The 15,534-nt window shown below is 47.3% G+C and overlaps 1 protein-coding gene across 2 annotated transcripts in view; it reads left to right on the forward strand.

Annotated features, from left to right (window-relative positions):
- The window catches only part of DNAAF5 (dynein axonemal assembly factor 5), a 50,083-nt gene extending 40,600 nt beyond the window's left edge, over positions 1-9,483 (forward strand). Inside the window, exons 11-13 of one of the 2 annotated variants that reach the window (XM_049905110.1) lie at positions 1,221-1,377; positions 4,572-4,763; positions 6,564-9,483. In XM_049905110.1, the coding sequence (XP_049761067.1) occupies positions 1,221-1,377; positions 4,572-4,763; positions 6,564-6,700 (486 nt within the window). In that variant the 3' untranslated portion in view covers positions 6,701-9,483. The remainder of the gene's footprint in view (positions 1-1,220; positions 1,378-4,571; positions 4,764-6,563) is intronic. The other variant, XM_049905109.1, reaches the window with a different exon arrangement.
- The last annotated feature ends 6,051 nt before the right edge of the window (positions 9,484-15,534 follow it).

The raw sequence follows: 15,534 nt of genomic DNA on the forward strand, positions 1-15,534 counted from the left end.
CATGCTGTGTGAGGTGGGGCTGGGAGGGGGCACCCAGGCCATGCACAGTGGGGCCAGGTCAGTACAGGGGTGCCCAGGCCATGCACAGTGGGGGCTGGACTGGGAGGGGTGTCCAGTTACCCACAGGCCAGCGTGACTCCTAAGGGGCTCCACAGATATCCCAGCAAGTCTCTGCAGTGTGGAAATGTGGGAACACGGAGATTTGCTCAGAAGGCTCAGGCAGCTGATACGTCTGCATGGTTCATTCTCCTCACAGGGGGCTTGGTGGGGGGCGGTGGGCAGACCGGGCACTGGCTTCTCACCTGCAGCCTTTGAGTCCTGAGCTCTAGACCAGTTCACTGTTCGTCCCACAACTCAGTTCACGAGGCAGAATGCTTTCTAAGGCAGATGGTGGACAGGAAGAGGAACACAGCAATGGGCAGGGAAGGGAGCTGGGGGCATCAGTGGGCAGAGAAGGGAGCTGAGGGTACTCAGTGAATGGGGAGGGGAGCGGGGATGCAGCAATGGGCAGAGCAGTGGTCTCCCAGATTTGCTTTCAATGTATTTCCTACCCTGCAACAGTCAGGGATTTGGCAGGGGTTTGGTCTGCTTGGCTGGTCAGCAACACTGAAGGTTGCTGTTCGCAAGACCAAGAATTTATCCACTGGGCTTCACAGTGAAGAGGGCGCGTGCCTGGGCCCTCTGCCTTATTTTCACTGACCTCTCCAGTTAACACGAAATCAGAACAGGACAGCAGTGTTGCCGAGACACTGCCGTGCATGCGTTGCCTTGGGCTGAGGCATCACATGGATGTGTGTGTCAGCAGCCGCCTTGCAAGCTGCTTACGTGGTATGAGCACCACCTCCTGGTATGCTGGAGGATTGTTATTTCAGTTAAAATCTTCCAGAGATTTAAGTGGACCCGGTACGCAATTGCGCTTACAAGTAGTATGTCGCGTAAGATCTGTGCCTCATTAAGGATTTGTAAATGATTTTTTTTAATCAGCCGGTCAAGTTAAACAGCAATTGTTCAAATTATCTAAACTTTAAGTCAAAATCACGTTTACTTCTTGGGTAGAAATTCCAAAATGGCATTCCAAATTCCATTGTATCCACCCCCAAAGCCACATCTTCTTTGCAGGCAGGAGCGCACATGCAGTGAGTGAGGGTGGTCTCCGTCCTGGGGGTCGTCTAACCGTGACTCCGCAGGTGAGCGCCGCCTCTCTCTGCTTTCCATTGCAGATCCTGGAGGTACAGGGGGTGCTGATGCCGCAGATGGTGACCACCCTGGAGGAGGACTCCCAGATGACCCGGCTGATCTCCTGCCGCATCATAAATCTGTTTTTACAGACCTCTGGTGACACACGTGAGCCAGAGAAGCTCCTCAAGACCTACCCGGGTAGGCATCTCTGTGTCTCAGAGCATGTATGTGTCTTTAAGTCTGACAGCTCTTTCTACCTTCTGACTGCTGCTCAGGTTGGTTTTCTGAGTCCACCATGGCAGTGACAGATAAAATGTCACTGAGTGAGTGACACAGCCATGCAGAAAGAAGGATGAGTGAGTGTCTTGTGGGTCAGAAGTGGGGGCACTGTAGAGGCAGGGCTGGGGCTTAGCCTGCCAGGAGGGCAGGGCCACGGGGGCCACAGGAAAACTAGGTATGGGGTGAGGTCCTACCTGTGGAAGGTGGGCTGCAGAATGGACCACCGCTAAGCTGAGGATCCCAGGATGGGCAGAGACAGCCATGGAGAGGGGCCCATGCTGTGCCACTGTAGCCTGGCCCAGACACATTGCCGTCCCAGGGCCTCTTCCTGTTGGGAGCCCCAGCTGCCAGGCAGACCCCTGGACTGGGGTTGGGTTTGGGGAATGGGTGAGGGCAGGGTAGTCAGATAGAAGTCACCAAAACAAAGAACAATGGAAAGAGCAGAGGAATAGTCCCATCACCCGAGGTGAGCCTGCACAGAAAGGTGCCTAAAGACACACAGAAAAGGTTAAGGAGGACGCCAACAGACCCAACGGTAGGGAAGAAATCGTAATAGAACCGTCTCAGAGTTAGCTTTTCAGAGTGTGTTTAGGATCCTCAAAAAACTAAAAGAATAACAGCCATTAAAAAATAAGTTGAGAAACAAATAGGCAGACAGGAATAAAGAACAGATGGGTATGAAGAACAGTCAGCCCGAAATTCTAGAAAATGCATGGGAGTGGTGCACCCTGGTTTCAGGAAAGGCCAGGTGAGGCAGGATACCCCAAGCCTTCACGTGTATTCGTTACATTTTATTTCTTGAGCTGTGTAGTGACTGTGGAGGTTTTCGTTGTTATATGTCAGAAATATTTGGTAGTATTTAAAAGGTGAGTTTTAAGAATTCTTGGAAATTGAAAAATACAGTCATTGAAATTTAAAACTCTCTATATTAGATAAACTCTAGATCGAACATTACTGAAGACAGAACTGGTGAATTCAAAGATAGTAATCTGGAATTGGAAACCCTGGTGGTGTAGTGGTTAAGTGCTACGGCTGCTAACCAAAGGGTCGGCAGTTCAAATCCGCCAGGCGCTCCTTGGAAACTCTATAGGGCAGTTCTACTCTGTCCTGTAGGGTTGCTATGAGTCAGAACCGACTCGACAGCACTGGGTTTGGTTTTTTTTGTTAATCTGGGATTTACTCAGAACATAGTAGAGAGAAAGAAAATAGGGAAGTTGAGCCATGGAGTATAAGCTGAGAAGATCCAGCATTTTTCTGAGTTCCAGAAGAAAACAGAGGAATGGTGGAGGGTTATAATATTGGAAACGGTAATGACTCGGAAGTTTCCAGAAGTGAAGACGGACCTGAATTTTCAGACTGGAAGTGCACACTGAGTGCCAATCAGAGAACTAGTAACCGGTACTGAGAGCAGGGCCTCCCTACACTTTCAAGTTTGTTGTTTAGGTAGCAGCAGGCATTGCTTTCCTGCCGGCAGTCTTCGTGACGCTGTTGCTGAACAGATTCAACCAGGGTGATTTTTTGACTACCAGGATTGGGTGGGGTTTCGCTCACTTTTTAAAACAAAGGAAATTGGAGACTTTGAACTGGTGAAGAGACTGTATGTATCTGGGCGTTTGTCTTACAGTTTACGGTACGTTAGCGTTTGGTTGCTTTTGTTATAAAAGGATTCCTCCTGGGCCCTTTTATTGCAGTCCCAGTTCTGTGCTTATTGGGCGGTATGCTTGAAGAACTATCACCCACTTGGCTGGAAAGGGCGGGACTCCTGAGCCATGCGTAGAGGCCTCTAAGGCCTTCCCGTGGCAAGCGTTCATACGTGCAAACTCACTGAGCGCAAGCTAATGCGTCCTGCCTGCGTGAGTTAGTGGGCGTGCGTGAAGGTGGCCTGAAGCCATCACAGAAGTGAACGTACAGGCAACCTTACAGTAACTGGGTACTCCTCTGGAGTGAGGAGTCGCCATCAAGTATGTGAGAATACGGGAATTATCCAGCGTTGGCCTGAGCCAGCAGAAGTGCCATGTCCCTCACACATTGTCATCCACAAACCGTGGACAAGTCACATTGTGTACCTGGCTCAGTGCCCTCATCCTGAAGGTGTCGCCAAGAACAACGCTGCCTCGTCAGTTGTTCCAGCATAAAGAAGGGAATGCCGTGTGGCGGGCTGTCTGTCCTCTGCTCGGTCCACGACTTGGAAGCTTGGGAGCTTCACCAACTCCCCTCCACCTGCCAGGGCCCAACGCTGGCCCCCTCACCTGGAAATCTGCCCCATGTTGGCCTCCTAGAACATGGGTGCTTCTGTTTATTTGAGTAAACCAAGACAGTGTTGCCATGGAACCTGCCCCTGGTGCGGGGTCCAGGGGTCCACACACAGCTGTGAGCTCGAGCGCTGGGGAGACACCTTCCTGCTGAGCCGAGAGCTCCTCCTTAGCTGCCATCTCCCGCCCCCAACCTACTTACTATACATGTTCTGTTTGATTGTCTGCTGAGTCTCCAAAAATTACCTAGTAGCATGTGCCAAAATCTTACCAAAAATGTATAAGAAAAGTATAAACTTGATTAAACTGTATCTATTCATTTTAAGAGTTTCTGCCCAATGGAAAGATCGTCACTATTCTGTTTTTAACAGCAGGGAGGTCTGGTCATGGGGTTCGTCAGGAACAAGACACCCCAGCTCGTGGTAGCTGTCCCACTGGGCCCTTGGCTCCGTCCTGTACAGGGACGGGTGGAGGCTTCATCCCACAGCCTGCCTCTCTGGCACTGTGGTCTTGGGAGTGGGGCGGCCAGGTTGTACTGCCTGTGGGTAACGGGCTTTGGGTCTTCTCAGGGGCCAAAGGTGGGGAGGTGGCATTTCACAGGTGAGACAGGTCCAGCTCTGCCAGGCCTACACAGTGAGTCCTTAGAGGAGCCACGCCAGAGCCGGGTGTCCACACCCTCCCTCTGGCCACACAGGACAGTGGGAGCCACCCCCTCAGTTCCTGTGTGTGGGCTCCAGGCACAGAACTCTCCCCACAGGCTGGGGTTCCCTGTGGCCCCGAGGGTGAGGGCTCCACTGTGTGAATTACCTCTGACAGAACACGTCTCTACCTCATACCATCTGTCCTGGCCACTCCTTCCAGAACTCTTAAAACGCCTCAACGATGTTTCCAATGAAGTGAGGATAGCGGCTGCCACCACCTTAATCACCTGGCTGAAGTGTATCCCCAATGACGATGGCAAGTCCTACTATCAGAGTAACATCCAGTATCTGTACAAGGAGCTGCTCGTGTACCTTGACGACGCAGAGCCAGCCGTCCAGGACGCAGTCTTAGGTGAGCTCATAACGATGTTCTTGGCCCTCTGCTGTCTCTGAGAGCATTAGAACCACACCTCAGGGCAGCGGCCCTGGGACACAGCGGACACCCCGAGTCAGCTGGCTTGGGACCCCTTGCTGCTCTTGTTATTGGAGATCCCAGAGAGCATTTGCATGTGTGGGTCATGTCTACTGATATTTGCCATATTAAAAATTGAAATTGAGAAAATTCATGTCTTTAAAATAACAATAAGCCCATTATGTATTAACATAAATGTCATACGTTTTTGAAAAATGTACTTTCCAAAACAAAATCATTAGCAAGAAGAGTGGCGTGATTTTACAGTTTTGCAAATTTCTAACGTCTGACTTAGTAGAAGACAACTGGATTTTCTTATCTACTCTCCACTGAGTTGGTTGCGAATGTTGTTCTGACCAGAGTATGTGGCAAAGGGGTCCCTGGTGGTGCAAATGGTTAAGGGCTTGGCTGCCAACTGAAAGGCTGGAGGTTTGAATCCACCAGAGGTGCCTCGGAAGAAAGGCCTAGCAAACCGGTCTGAAAAATCAGCCCCTGAACACCCTGTGGAGTATAGTTCTGCTCTGACACACATGGGGTTGTCCTGAGTCACAGTTGACTGGACAGCAAGTGTTTGTTTGTTTATTTTAATGGAAAAAATCTGGCCTCAAGCAGGTATGTGGCTGGAAAAGAGAGGAGTTTTCAATGGCCTCCTCAGATAATTGTGGGCGTTCCCCTTTGCCACTGCCCCAGAACCGCACCCAAGAGGGCTCCCTAAGGGCTTGTTGCATCACGGACTCTGAGCCCTGCTACCGGAGCTGGTGCTTGTCTCGTGCTGGGAGCTGTCGTAGTATCATACCCGTCGCACGGGGTGTCCCAGAGGTCTGCATGCAAGGACTGAGATTTCAGGGAATTAACTTCCCCTGTTTTACTGAGGGCGTTCTTAAGTGAAACTTTTTTTTTTTTTTCTTTTTATTGTCCTTTAGATGAAGGTTTACAGAGCAAATTAGTTCCTTATTAAATACACCTACTGTTTTGTGGCACTAGTTGCCAACCCCACGACACGTCAACACTCTCCCCTTCTCAACCGTGGGTTCCCCGTTACCAGCTTTCCTGTCCCTTCCTGCCTGCTCATCCTTGCCCCTGTGCCGATTTGCCCCTTTAGTCTCGTTTTGTTTTGTGGGCCTGTCTAATCTTTGGCTGAAGGGTGAACCTCGGGAGTGACTTCGACACTGAGGTAAAAGGGAGCCCAGGGGCCATACTCTTGGGGGAAACTTAAAATTTTTAACAGTGAGTCTGTGGTGATGAGGAATGTGAGGCTGCTGTACCCCTGGGTACCCCACACGGCTCACGCTGACAGCGGTTTTACCCACCGTTGCTTTTGCGCCAGCAGTTTGAACACCAGCCCAGTGCAAGGCACATGAGGCCCTTGTGCTGTAATGGAAACATTTGGACTCACAGACCCTTGGACGGTCTTGGGACCCTGTTTCAGCACACTCTGGGAACTGCCCCCTTCAATGAAGCAAAACCTACTTCTTAGGCAAAAAAATGCCATCCAAACGTCCTAGAGGGTATTTGAGAGGTGCCTCTATTTCATAATCTGCCAACAATGCCAAGAAGTTGGACTCTGGTTGTTTTTAAGTTCTTTTTGCCCACATTGTGACTATTGTAAAACGCTCTTATAGATATTTTAGCTTTAATATGAAGCATATCAGCATATTGTATTTGGGAACCACAAACAAAGAGTTAAGACTGGTTTGATATTTATTTCTGGCATTCTCACAGTATTTTGCTGTTTCCCAGAGGTGCTCAAAGAGGGTAGCATCCTATTCCCCGAGATCCTGGTGCAGGAAACAGAGGCCGTCCTTCACAAGCACCGCTCCCCCGCCCTCTGCCAGCAGCTCCTGCAGCACGTGCAGGCCCTGGCAGCCGCGTGCTAACGGGTTCTCAGAGCACCTCAGTCCAGCGTTGGGAGCCAGTGCCAGCCTTCGTCCTTATCTGGACTGGAATTTGAGCCTTCAAACATCTGAAACAGGGCATCTCTTCGTCAACAGCGAGGGCTCTCACAAGTGAGACTATGACAGCAAGAAGAATGTAGTCCCCACGCAATGTGTCTCCTGGGACAAGTGTTCTAGCCCGCCCCTTCCCGAAACAGTGCTCACCAGTGGGGTCTCTATTTTTCTGTCTATTCATACTGTTCATTGAGAGGTCTGCCGATGACCTACGATAATTTGAAGTTAGAGCTAAATGGCAACTAGCCATCCTGGCAGCTAGATCAGCTCTACTGTTACTTCCTTTTTTAGGCGCAAGTGCACTGCTGGGGTCCTGGTTCTGCCTGCTGAAATGCCCAGTAAGAATATTCTTGACCATTTTTAAAAAGCCAAAGAAATACAAAGATTTTTCATTTTTCTTTGGGTTCTATCTCCTGAAACTTATTATCTAGGTGAGCAGACCAAAAGGAATTCGAAATCTTAAGAACTGTCATCCATGAAATTTCTCATTTTAAATATACTGGAATTTCAAGTGTTACCTGGATACAATATTTTTGGTGTAGCCAGTAATGCTCATACTGGCTTATAGTGTTGAAAATAGAATCAGATATCATTTTGGTTGCTCTCTTTTAACTAGCAGTAAAGTAAAATTGCATCTAACTCTAGCACTTTCTACACCCAAGTGCCTAAAAGATTAGTTTCAAGTGAGTATTTTTTCTATAAGCCAGTATTTACCTTAACATAAGGGCAAAAAATGCTGTGTATTTTCCAACAATCGAATATTAACATTTATGTTTTGGTGTTTGAAATTTTAATTAAAACTATTTATACTTTTTTTGTGGGCTTGGTAATTAATCAGCATTTTTAGAAACAGCTAATTTTTTCCCTAGAGTAACCTCAACATGATCCAGTCTGAAGAGTTCTGAGCTCCTGGGCTGGGAGAGCTGCGGAGTCTCTACTCGGTGTAGTGTCCTCTCTGGACACCAGGTGGCAGGAGTGCCAAAGCAGTCAGGACTCCACTAGGGCATCCTAAGGCTGCCCTCAGGTCTTACCTTGAGTGGGACTAGGGGGGAATAAGGCCAGGGGAGAGGAGGGGATCTGAATCTACACCATGGACTCAGGTCCTTGCAGCCCAGGCCTCGTGGAGCTACATCCCTTGCGCTGCATGTTGGCATCACCCTTCTGTTCCCATCAAAGTCTCTGAAGTTGTCCTCTTCAAAACTGGTTTCTGAGCCCAGTTTCCATAATTGATGGCCACAGGGGTTTAGAATGCCCGTTAAATACGCTCTTCCACCAATTCCTAAGTTTCCCTTTGCCTTCTTTCTCTGCCATTTTCTTGAAGGTTCCTTAAGAGCTGGAGTCTGTGGCCCTCAGCCCAGACTACCTTGTCCCTCTAGGGCAGGCCCCAGCACTCAGCCCTCCAGGTGATTCTGGTGTGTGAGAGTCTCTGCCTGAGCACCAAGCATTGGACTATCCAGCTCTCTCTTCTGTCTTTAGTCAGCCATTAGGTGTCACAAGAACCAAAACTAAATGGCAGAGAGCTTGGCTGAGAGGACAACACGAGCTGAAGTACACACTCAACTCCTGGTCAGCAGTGGGCCTGCCTTGTGAGAACAGGGGTGAGTTGGTATGCCAACGGTGTGGCTGTCCAGCCTGGCCACCAGGCTGGCTGACATAGTCTGCGAGTGGCAAAATGTGTAAAGACGTATTAGCAGTGCATTGTACATTTTTAAAGAGAAATACTCGGAGACAGCAGTACGGTGAATCCGTGTGACTTCGCACAATGTTAACAGGTTACACATGTTCAGAGAAAAACACAATTTCAGTCTACAGAGGGTTAATCTAAACTGAGAAGCACCATGTCCATCCCTCTCCACTTCACTAAATGCTTTGAGATTCTTGTCAACTTCTCATTCAACTCAGGCAGCAAATATTTACGGAGCCCCTGGCAATCCCATGGCAGGTGGTGGGGAAGCAGGACAAATAAAATGCAGCCCCTGAAGCTTACTGCTTTCCTGAGGTATAATGTACATACCACAAAACTGACTTGTTCTAAGGGTGAGTTTTAGTAAATTTACAGAGTTGTGCAACCACTACCGCGATCCAGTTTTAGAACACTTCCTTCAACCCAAAGAGTTCTGATTTGTAAATCAGAAACCGAATTGACACGGGGTGATATTCTTGGCTCAAAGGCCAGCACACCTGTTTCTCCTGCATAGAGAAGCCTGTTCAGGATGTCAAAGCAAAAGGTTTGTCAAAAGTTTGTCTTGCTCCAGACTTAATGGTCTGACTGAGACTGGGAGGACCCTGGTGGTCATGGCCCCCAGACCTTCTATTGACCCGGGACAGGAACCATTCCCAAAGCCAACTCTTCAGACATGGATTGGACTGGACAATGGGTTGGAGAGGAATGCTGGTGAGGAGTGAGCTTCTTGGATCAGGTGGACACTTGAGACTATGTTGGCATCTCCTGCCTGGAGGGGAGATGAGAGGGTGGAGGGGGTTAGAAGCTGTAGAAATGGACACGAAAAGAGTGGAGAGACAGTGGGCTGTCTCATTAGGGGGAGAGTAATTGGGAGTATGTAGCAAGGTGTGTATAAGTTTTTATGTGAGAGACTGACTTGATTTGTAAACTTTCACTTAAAGCACAATAAAAATTTTTTTTAAAAGTTTGTCTTGTTGAGAAATGAAAACACAGAGATCTGTATGCAAGTGTTCACAGCAGCCTTATTCTAGTCCCAAACTGGAAGCGATCCAAATGCTTATCAAGTTGCAAATGGGTAGACTGTAGTATACCCATACAACGGAACACTACATTGCAATAAAAAAGAACAACTGACTGATACACGCGGCAACGTGGATGGCTCTCAGACATTATGCTGAATCAAGACAGACAGACGAGAGTGCGTGCTGTATGGTTCAAATGGTATTCTGTAACAGGCAAAGCCGTTCTACATCTCTCTTATGGAATCAACGATGGGTATATAGAAGCTTATTATGCTTTTCTCTTTGTGTGTGTGTGTGCGAAATGTTTCATAATGAGAAGTATTAAAAACGTTCAAAAAACACCATCTGGCTGACCTTGGAATGCAGAGGCTAAAATTGAGCACTCGGGGAGGCTGGCTCCTCCAGATAGGAGCAGGAAGCATGGCGTACCCTTGATCAAAGGCTTGTCTTTCCACTAACCTCCCAACCAGCCTGGGAGCTTCTCTTTTTCACTTTTTCCATTTTCCAGGATTCTCTAAAGAGCTAGTGTTGTCCAGACTTAGAGGCACTGCCCGTGGGATATCAGACATAAGAGAAGGACATCACTGGATGTTACGTAGGGTGACGGGCTTTCCATTGTTGTCCTCCAGACTTTGAATCATTGATCATTTTAAAAACATCTTAAGAGGCCATGGGCAGTGCTGTTGTGGATAGCTCTTGTTACCACAGAGGGTACCCTGTCAGTCTCCTTTGACTTAAGCATGTCCTTGGCCCTTGCACTCCCAGAGTCTGACTCTTTCCTGTGACTTTTCCTGTAAGAAAATGATGGTGCCAGGAGCCAGCTTGGACGCGAAGGCCAGGGCAAACGCACTTGTTCATTTGTTCTCAGGCTTCCACTCAAGGGTTTTCTTAATGACTTAGAAAGTGTAATTTGAAGAGACAAGGCAGTTGCTGGTTCTTGGCTGAAAACAAATGGTAACTTTAGACAGAAGAATCTGTTTAGAATTCTGGGTGTTCTCCTCCTGGCCTAATTGCAGGCACTTTTATCCTTTAGGGCCATGTGTTAGTTTCCTTGTATTTCTGTTCTTCAGAAAGTGAGTTGACAGTTTCAGCTAAGATAGAAGGTAAAGAGGTGATAATGACGACAAAATGTAAAATGCGGGACAGGACAATGGCCTTTTAAATTAGTGTAGAGGAACTAGGCCTTGTGCAAAAGGTTGGCACTTTTTTGGATACTCCAAATGATAGGCTTTAGAAGTGAGGTTTTCCTCCTTGAGTCCAATTCTTTCGAGTGCTATGTCTATGCCAGGGTATTTCAGTTTTAATATAAATACACGAGTCCTGCTGACCCTGCAACTGTGGGTGACAAAGGCTGTGTAAACAATGCCTACAACCTATTGGAAATGGTTGTTCTGGGACTTCACTTGCCTTTGAGAAGTGGCCTTGGCCTTTGTCTTAGGGTGACGGCTTTAGCAACTAACACTTCTCATCAAAGTCCTTTCGTATGTGCTTCTTTCCCTAATTAATGAAGCAAAATTAATTTGTTCTGGAAGGCACTCTGCATGTTTCACATACAGCTTAAAACACTTGATAACATTTAATGACAAAACCAAGATTAGGAGTCACTATTTTGGTGTATAAAATTCCTACTCACTAAGATTCCTAGTCATTCCAAGTCACTGAGTTGTAGGAAGATATGGTATTAGTATCAGGATAATACGATATCTTCTTATAACTTGGTGACGGGACTTCTCTCCCCCAGTACAGATGCCCCAGGGGCCCTTCCCTTATCATTTAGCAACTTGGTCTCATGAAATGAGGCACACAAGACTCTTGGTGATGTTTGTTTCTGGGCAGCTGAGGGATTTCTGTGCCCTCCATAGGGCACGGCCACTGGTCCCTGCCAAGTAGACACCAGACAGACAGCTACTGCCCTTCTTGCCCAGTCTTCCCAGTGTTTGGCTTCTTTGTGTATGTTCAACAGATGCTCTACTTCTGTCACATTAAAAAGTAAAAAGTGCAACCGCAAAAGTCAAAAGAGTTTGAGTATCAGTGCAGGCTATTGACTTGGTGACCTTCATGAGCCCTCTGCCTGCTGGTATGGTTCTGCCATCTGTTGCCAGTACTGGCACCCACCTGCTTTTAAAAGCCACAGATCAGCTGTTAGGGGTCTGTGACGTGGGTTTGCCCGAGATTGTCCTCAAGTGGGGGGAAGGCGAGCACCTGCCTGCTGCTGGCTGGCCTGCCAGGCACCTCTCATCAGGTGCCCACATTCCAGAACATTCTTCACTGCTCCAGCCCAGGGTACAAACTCGGGGCTCTCAGAGGCCCAGGTCCAATCTGGCTGGCAGCAACAGGCCATGCTCACCATGCTCTTGGGTGCCGGGAAGGATGGTGCCTCCATGGACAGACGCAAACGTGGCCACTGACACCCAGAGCCTGGCATCCGGAGTCGGGGAACATAGAAGGTCCAGGAGCCGCTTTCCCAGCCTCCCTTGCAGCACGGCAAGGGGACGTGACCCAGACTCGGTCAATGAGCACACCATCCTCAGTGACTCCGCCCATGCTGCGCAAGCGTAGCTGCCCGTTCCGTTCTGGCAGGTGACGGGTGGTGACGCCACCATGTCCGGGCCCTAAAGAGGCTGCTGTGGCCCAGAGGGCATGGATGGCACGCAGCGATGGTCGCTCTGAGTGCCTGGGAAATGCTCCTAGCCATGGGGCCTCGGCATCTGGGGGCCCCTCGATCTACGAGCCCCTTTGCTAAGTGCCCTTTCTACCTCCATGACCAAGCTGCGTTCTATCAGGAGAACATACTAAAACGCGAAGTTAGCAAGATGGCAAGGGGCTAATGGAGGGATGGAGGGAGGGGCTGCAGGGGAAAGCACACCAATGCCTTTATTCAAAAGCCTGGAATAGGTGGAGGAGAAGCCCTCAGGTAAATCCGCAAAGCCACCCTGCCTTTGTCATAGCCATCAGGGCGACCTCAGGGGTGGGTCTGTGAGACCACAGCCTCTGACCAGCAGGACCTCAAGAACTAGGCTTCCACTTCACTTCCACCTTCGAAATCTTAAGTGAGTTCCTTCCTCTCATCTGCAGACTCTAACCTAGACCCTAAGGGAAGGGGATTCCAAGAAACCTAGTTCCCGGCCTTACAGGAAATGGGGGTGCACTTCATGTGACAACAGTCAGTTGGGGACGATTACCCAGGCATACCCTCATAACTGGGCATAGATTTCTAGATTCAAAATTTTTCCTCAGAATTTTGAAGGCACAGATCTGTTCTGTTGTCTTGCTGTTGGCAGTTTGATGGTCATTCCTTTGTAGGAGTCACGAGTTTTATCTCCAGATACCTTTGTTGGTGTTAGGTGATGTCGAGTTAGTTCCTACTCATACCGACCCCACCATGTACAACAGAATGAAACGCCGCCTGGTCCAGTGCCATCCTCTTAATCATTGTTATGCTTGAGCCCGTCGTTGCAGCCACTGTATCAATCCATCTCATTGAGGGTCTTCCTCCTTTTACTGACCCTCTGCATTACCAAACATGATGTCCTTCTCCAGGGACGGGTCCCTCCTGATAATACGTCTAAAGTGTGTGAGACGAACTCTCACCATCCTTGATTCTAAGGAGCATTCTAGCTGTACTTCTTCCAAGACAGATTTTTTCATTCTTCTGGCAGTCCGTGGTATATTCAGTATCCTTTGCCAACACCGTAATTCACAGGTGTCAAGTCTTCAGTCTTCCCTATTCATCGTCCAGCTTTCGCACGCGAATGAAAACACCATGGCTTCGGTCAAGTGCACCTTGGTCCTTAAAGTGACATCTTTACTTTTTAACACTTTAAAGAGGTCTTTTGGGGCAGATTTGCCCAATGAAATACATCATTTGATTTAAGATTCCCTTACCCTTGATGTTTTGAAATTTCACAAGAATGAGTCTAGATGGGGATCTTTCACCATTCACCCTGCCCTGTGCTTCATGGGACCGTTCACCTTTGTCTTAGTTATCTAGTGCTGCTATAACAGAAATACCGTAAGTGGATGGCTTTAACAAATTTATTTTCTCAGTTTAGGAGGCTGGAAGTCCAAGCTCAGAGCACTGGTTTGAGGAGAAGTCTTGCTTTTTCTGTTGGCTCTGGGGGAAGGTCCTTTACTCTTCGGCTTCTGGTTCCTTGGAGATCTCCATGTGTCTTGGCATCTATCTTACCCCATCTGTCCTCTGCTCACTTGTTTAATCCCCTTTATATCTCAAATAGATTGACTCAAGATATGCCCTACACTTGTCCTGCCCCACTAACATAACAAAGACAACCTATTCCCAAATGGAATTATAACCACAGGCATAGAGGTTAGGATTTGCAACACATATTTTTGGAGAACATAATTCAATCCGTAACAACCTGTAGTTTTTGTTTTGTTTCCTAGAATTTCTATTGTTTTTCTCTGGTCTCTCTGGAACTTCTGTGTGTCTGATGTTGAACGTCATGGATTGATCCTCTTCTCTTCTCCTTTTCCCTCTCTCATTTTATTATTCTGGGTTCTTCTTGGGTACCTGTATAGCATTAATATACAGTTTTTCTCCTCCTCCTCCTTGTCTCCCTCCTTCGCATCCCTCTCTTCACGTCTTTCCTTCATCCTTCTCATTTTTTGTATGTCCTGAGAGGGTTATTTGGCTTTAGTTTCCAGCCCTTCTATTGACCTTTATTATTTATGCCATTTACCTTTTTAAAGTCTCTTTTCCTTTAAATCCACCTTATTGAGATTTAACTTACATTTTGATGAGTTTTAACAAAATATACAGTTGTGGAATCACCAACACAATCAAGATATAGGACATTTCCATTACACCCAAAAGGTTTCCTGGGCCCCTTTCCAATCAAACACCACCTCCCTACCCTAGCCCCAGGCAACCACTAATCTGCTTTTTGTCTCTGCAGATGAGATTTTTTTCCCCTAGAGTGTCATATAAGTGGAATCATACAGTGTGACCTTTTGTATCTTACTTCTTTTGTTCAACACAGTTTTTGAGATTTATCCAAAATCCAGAATTGTTTATGTCAGTAATGCATTCCACTTATGGCCGAGTAGTATCCATTATATGGATATACCCCAATTTTTCATCCATTCATCAGTTGATAGACATTTGGGCTTTTCCAGGTCAATTATGAATAAAGCTTTATGAACATTCTTGTACTAATCTTTGTGGGGACATATGTTTTCATTTCTCTTGAACAAATACGTAGGAATGGAATTTCTGGATTGCGTGAATATTGGTTTCCTAGGGCTGCTGTTGATAAATTACCACAAACTTGGTGACTTGGAACAATAGAAACTTACTCTGTCACCGCCCTGGAGGCCAGAAGTCCAAAATCAAGGTTCTGCAGGGCCGTACTCCCTCTGAAGGCTCTGGGGAAGAATTCTTCCTTGCCTCTTCCTAGCTTCATTTGGCTCCCAGCAATCCTTGGCATTCCTTGATTTCTAGCCGCTTCACTCCAATTTCTGCCTGTATCTTCACCTGCCTTTTTTCCCTGTGTGTGTCTCAGTGAGTCCTCTCCTTTATAAAGACAGCAATCATTGGATTAGGGTCTATCTTAATCCCCTATGGCCTCATCTTAACTAATTCTACCTGCAAAGACCCTGTTGCCAAATAACGTCACGTTCTGAGGTTCCAGGTGGACATGAATTTGGGGGGGGGACACTGTGCAACCCCCTACACGTGGTAAGTGTATGATTAACTACGTCATAAACTGCCATTTGACGTTCTTACCAGAAACCTGTGAGAGCCCCAGTTCCAGTCGCCCTGGATCTTTCCTCAAACTTGATATGTTCAGTCTTTTTTTTTTTGATGGTGTTCTTTCTTTTTTTGGTGTAAAAAATATGTACAACAAAACATCCCCCACTTCAACACAGCATGGTCAATCTTTTTCACTTTTTCAGGATTCTAATGTGTGTACAGTGGGACGTCGTCATGCCTTTAATTTGTATTTCTCTCCTCACTGATGATGTTTAGTATCTGTTCTGTGTTTATTAGTTATTCATATATTTTTGGTGAAAGTCTATTCAGATCTTTTACCTAT

This window comes from Elephas maximus, chromosome 12, assembly GCF_024166365.1.
Source record: "Elephas maximus indicus isolate mEleMax1 chromosome 12, mEleMax1 primary haplotype, whole genome shotgun sequence".
NCBI lineage: Eukaryota > Metazoa > Chordata > Mammalia > Proboscidea > Elephantidae > Elephas > Elephas maximus.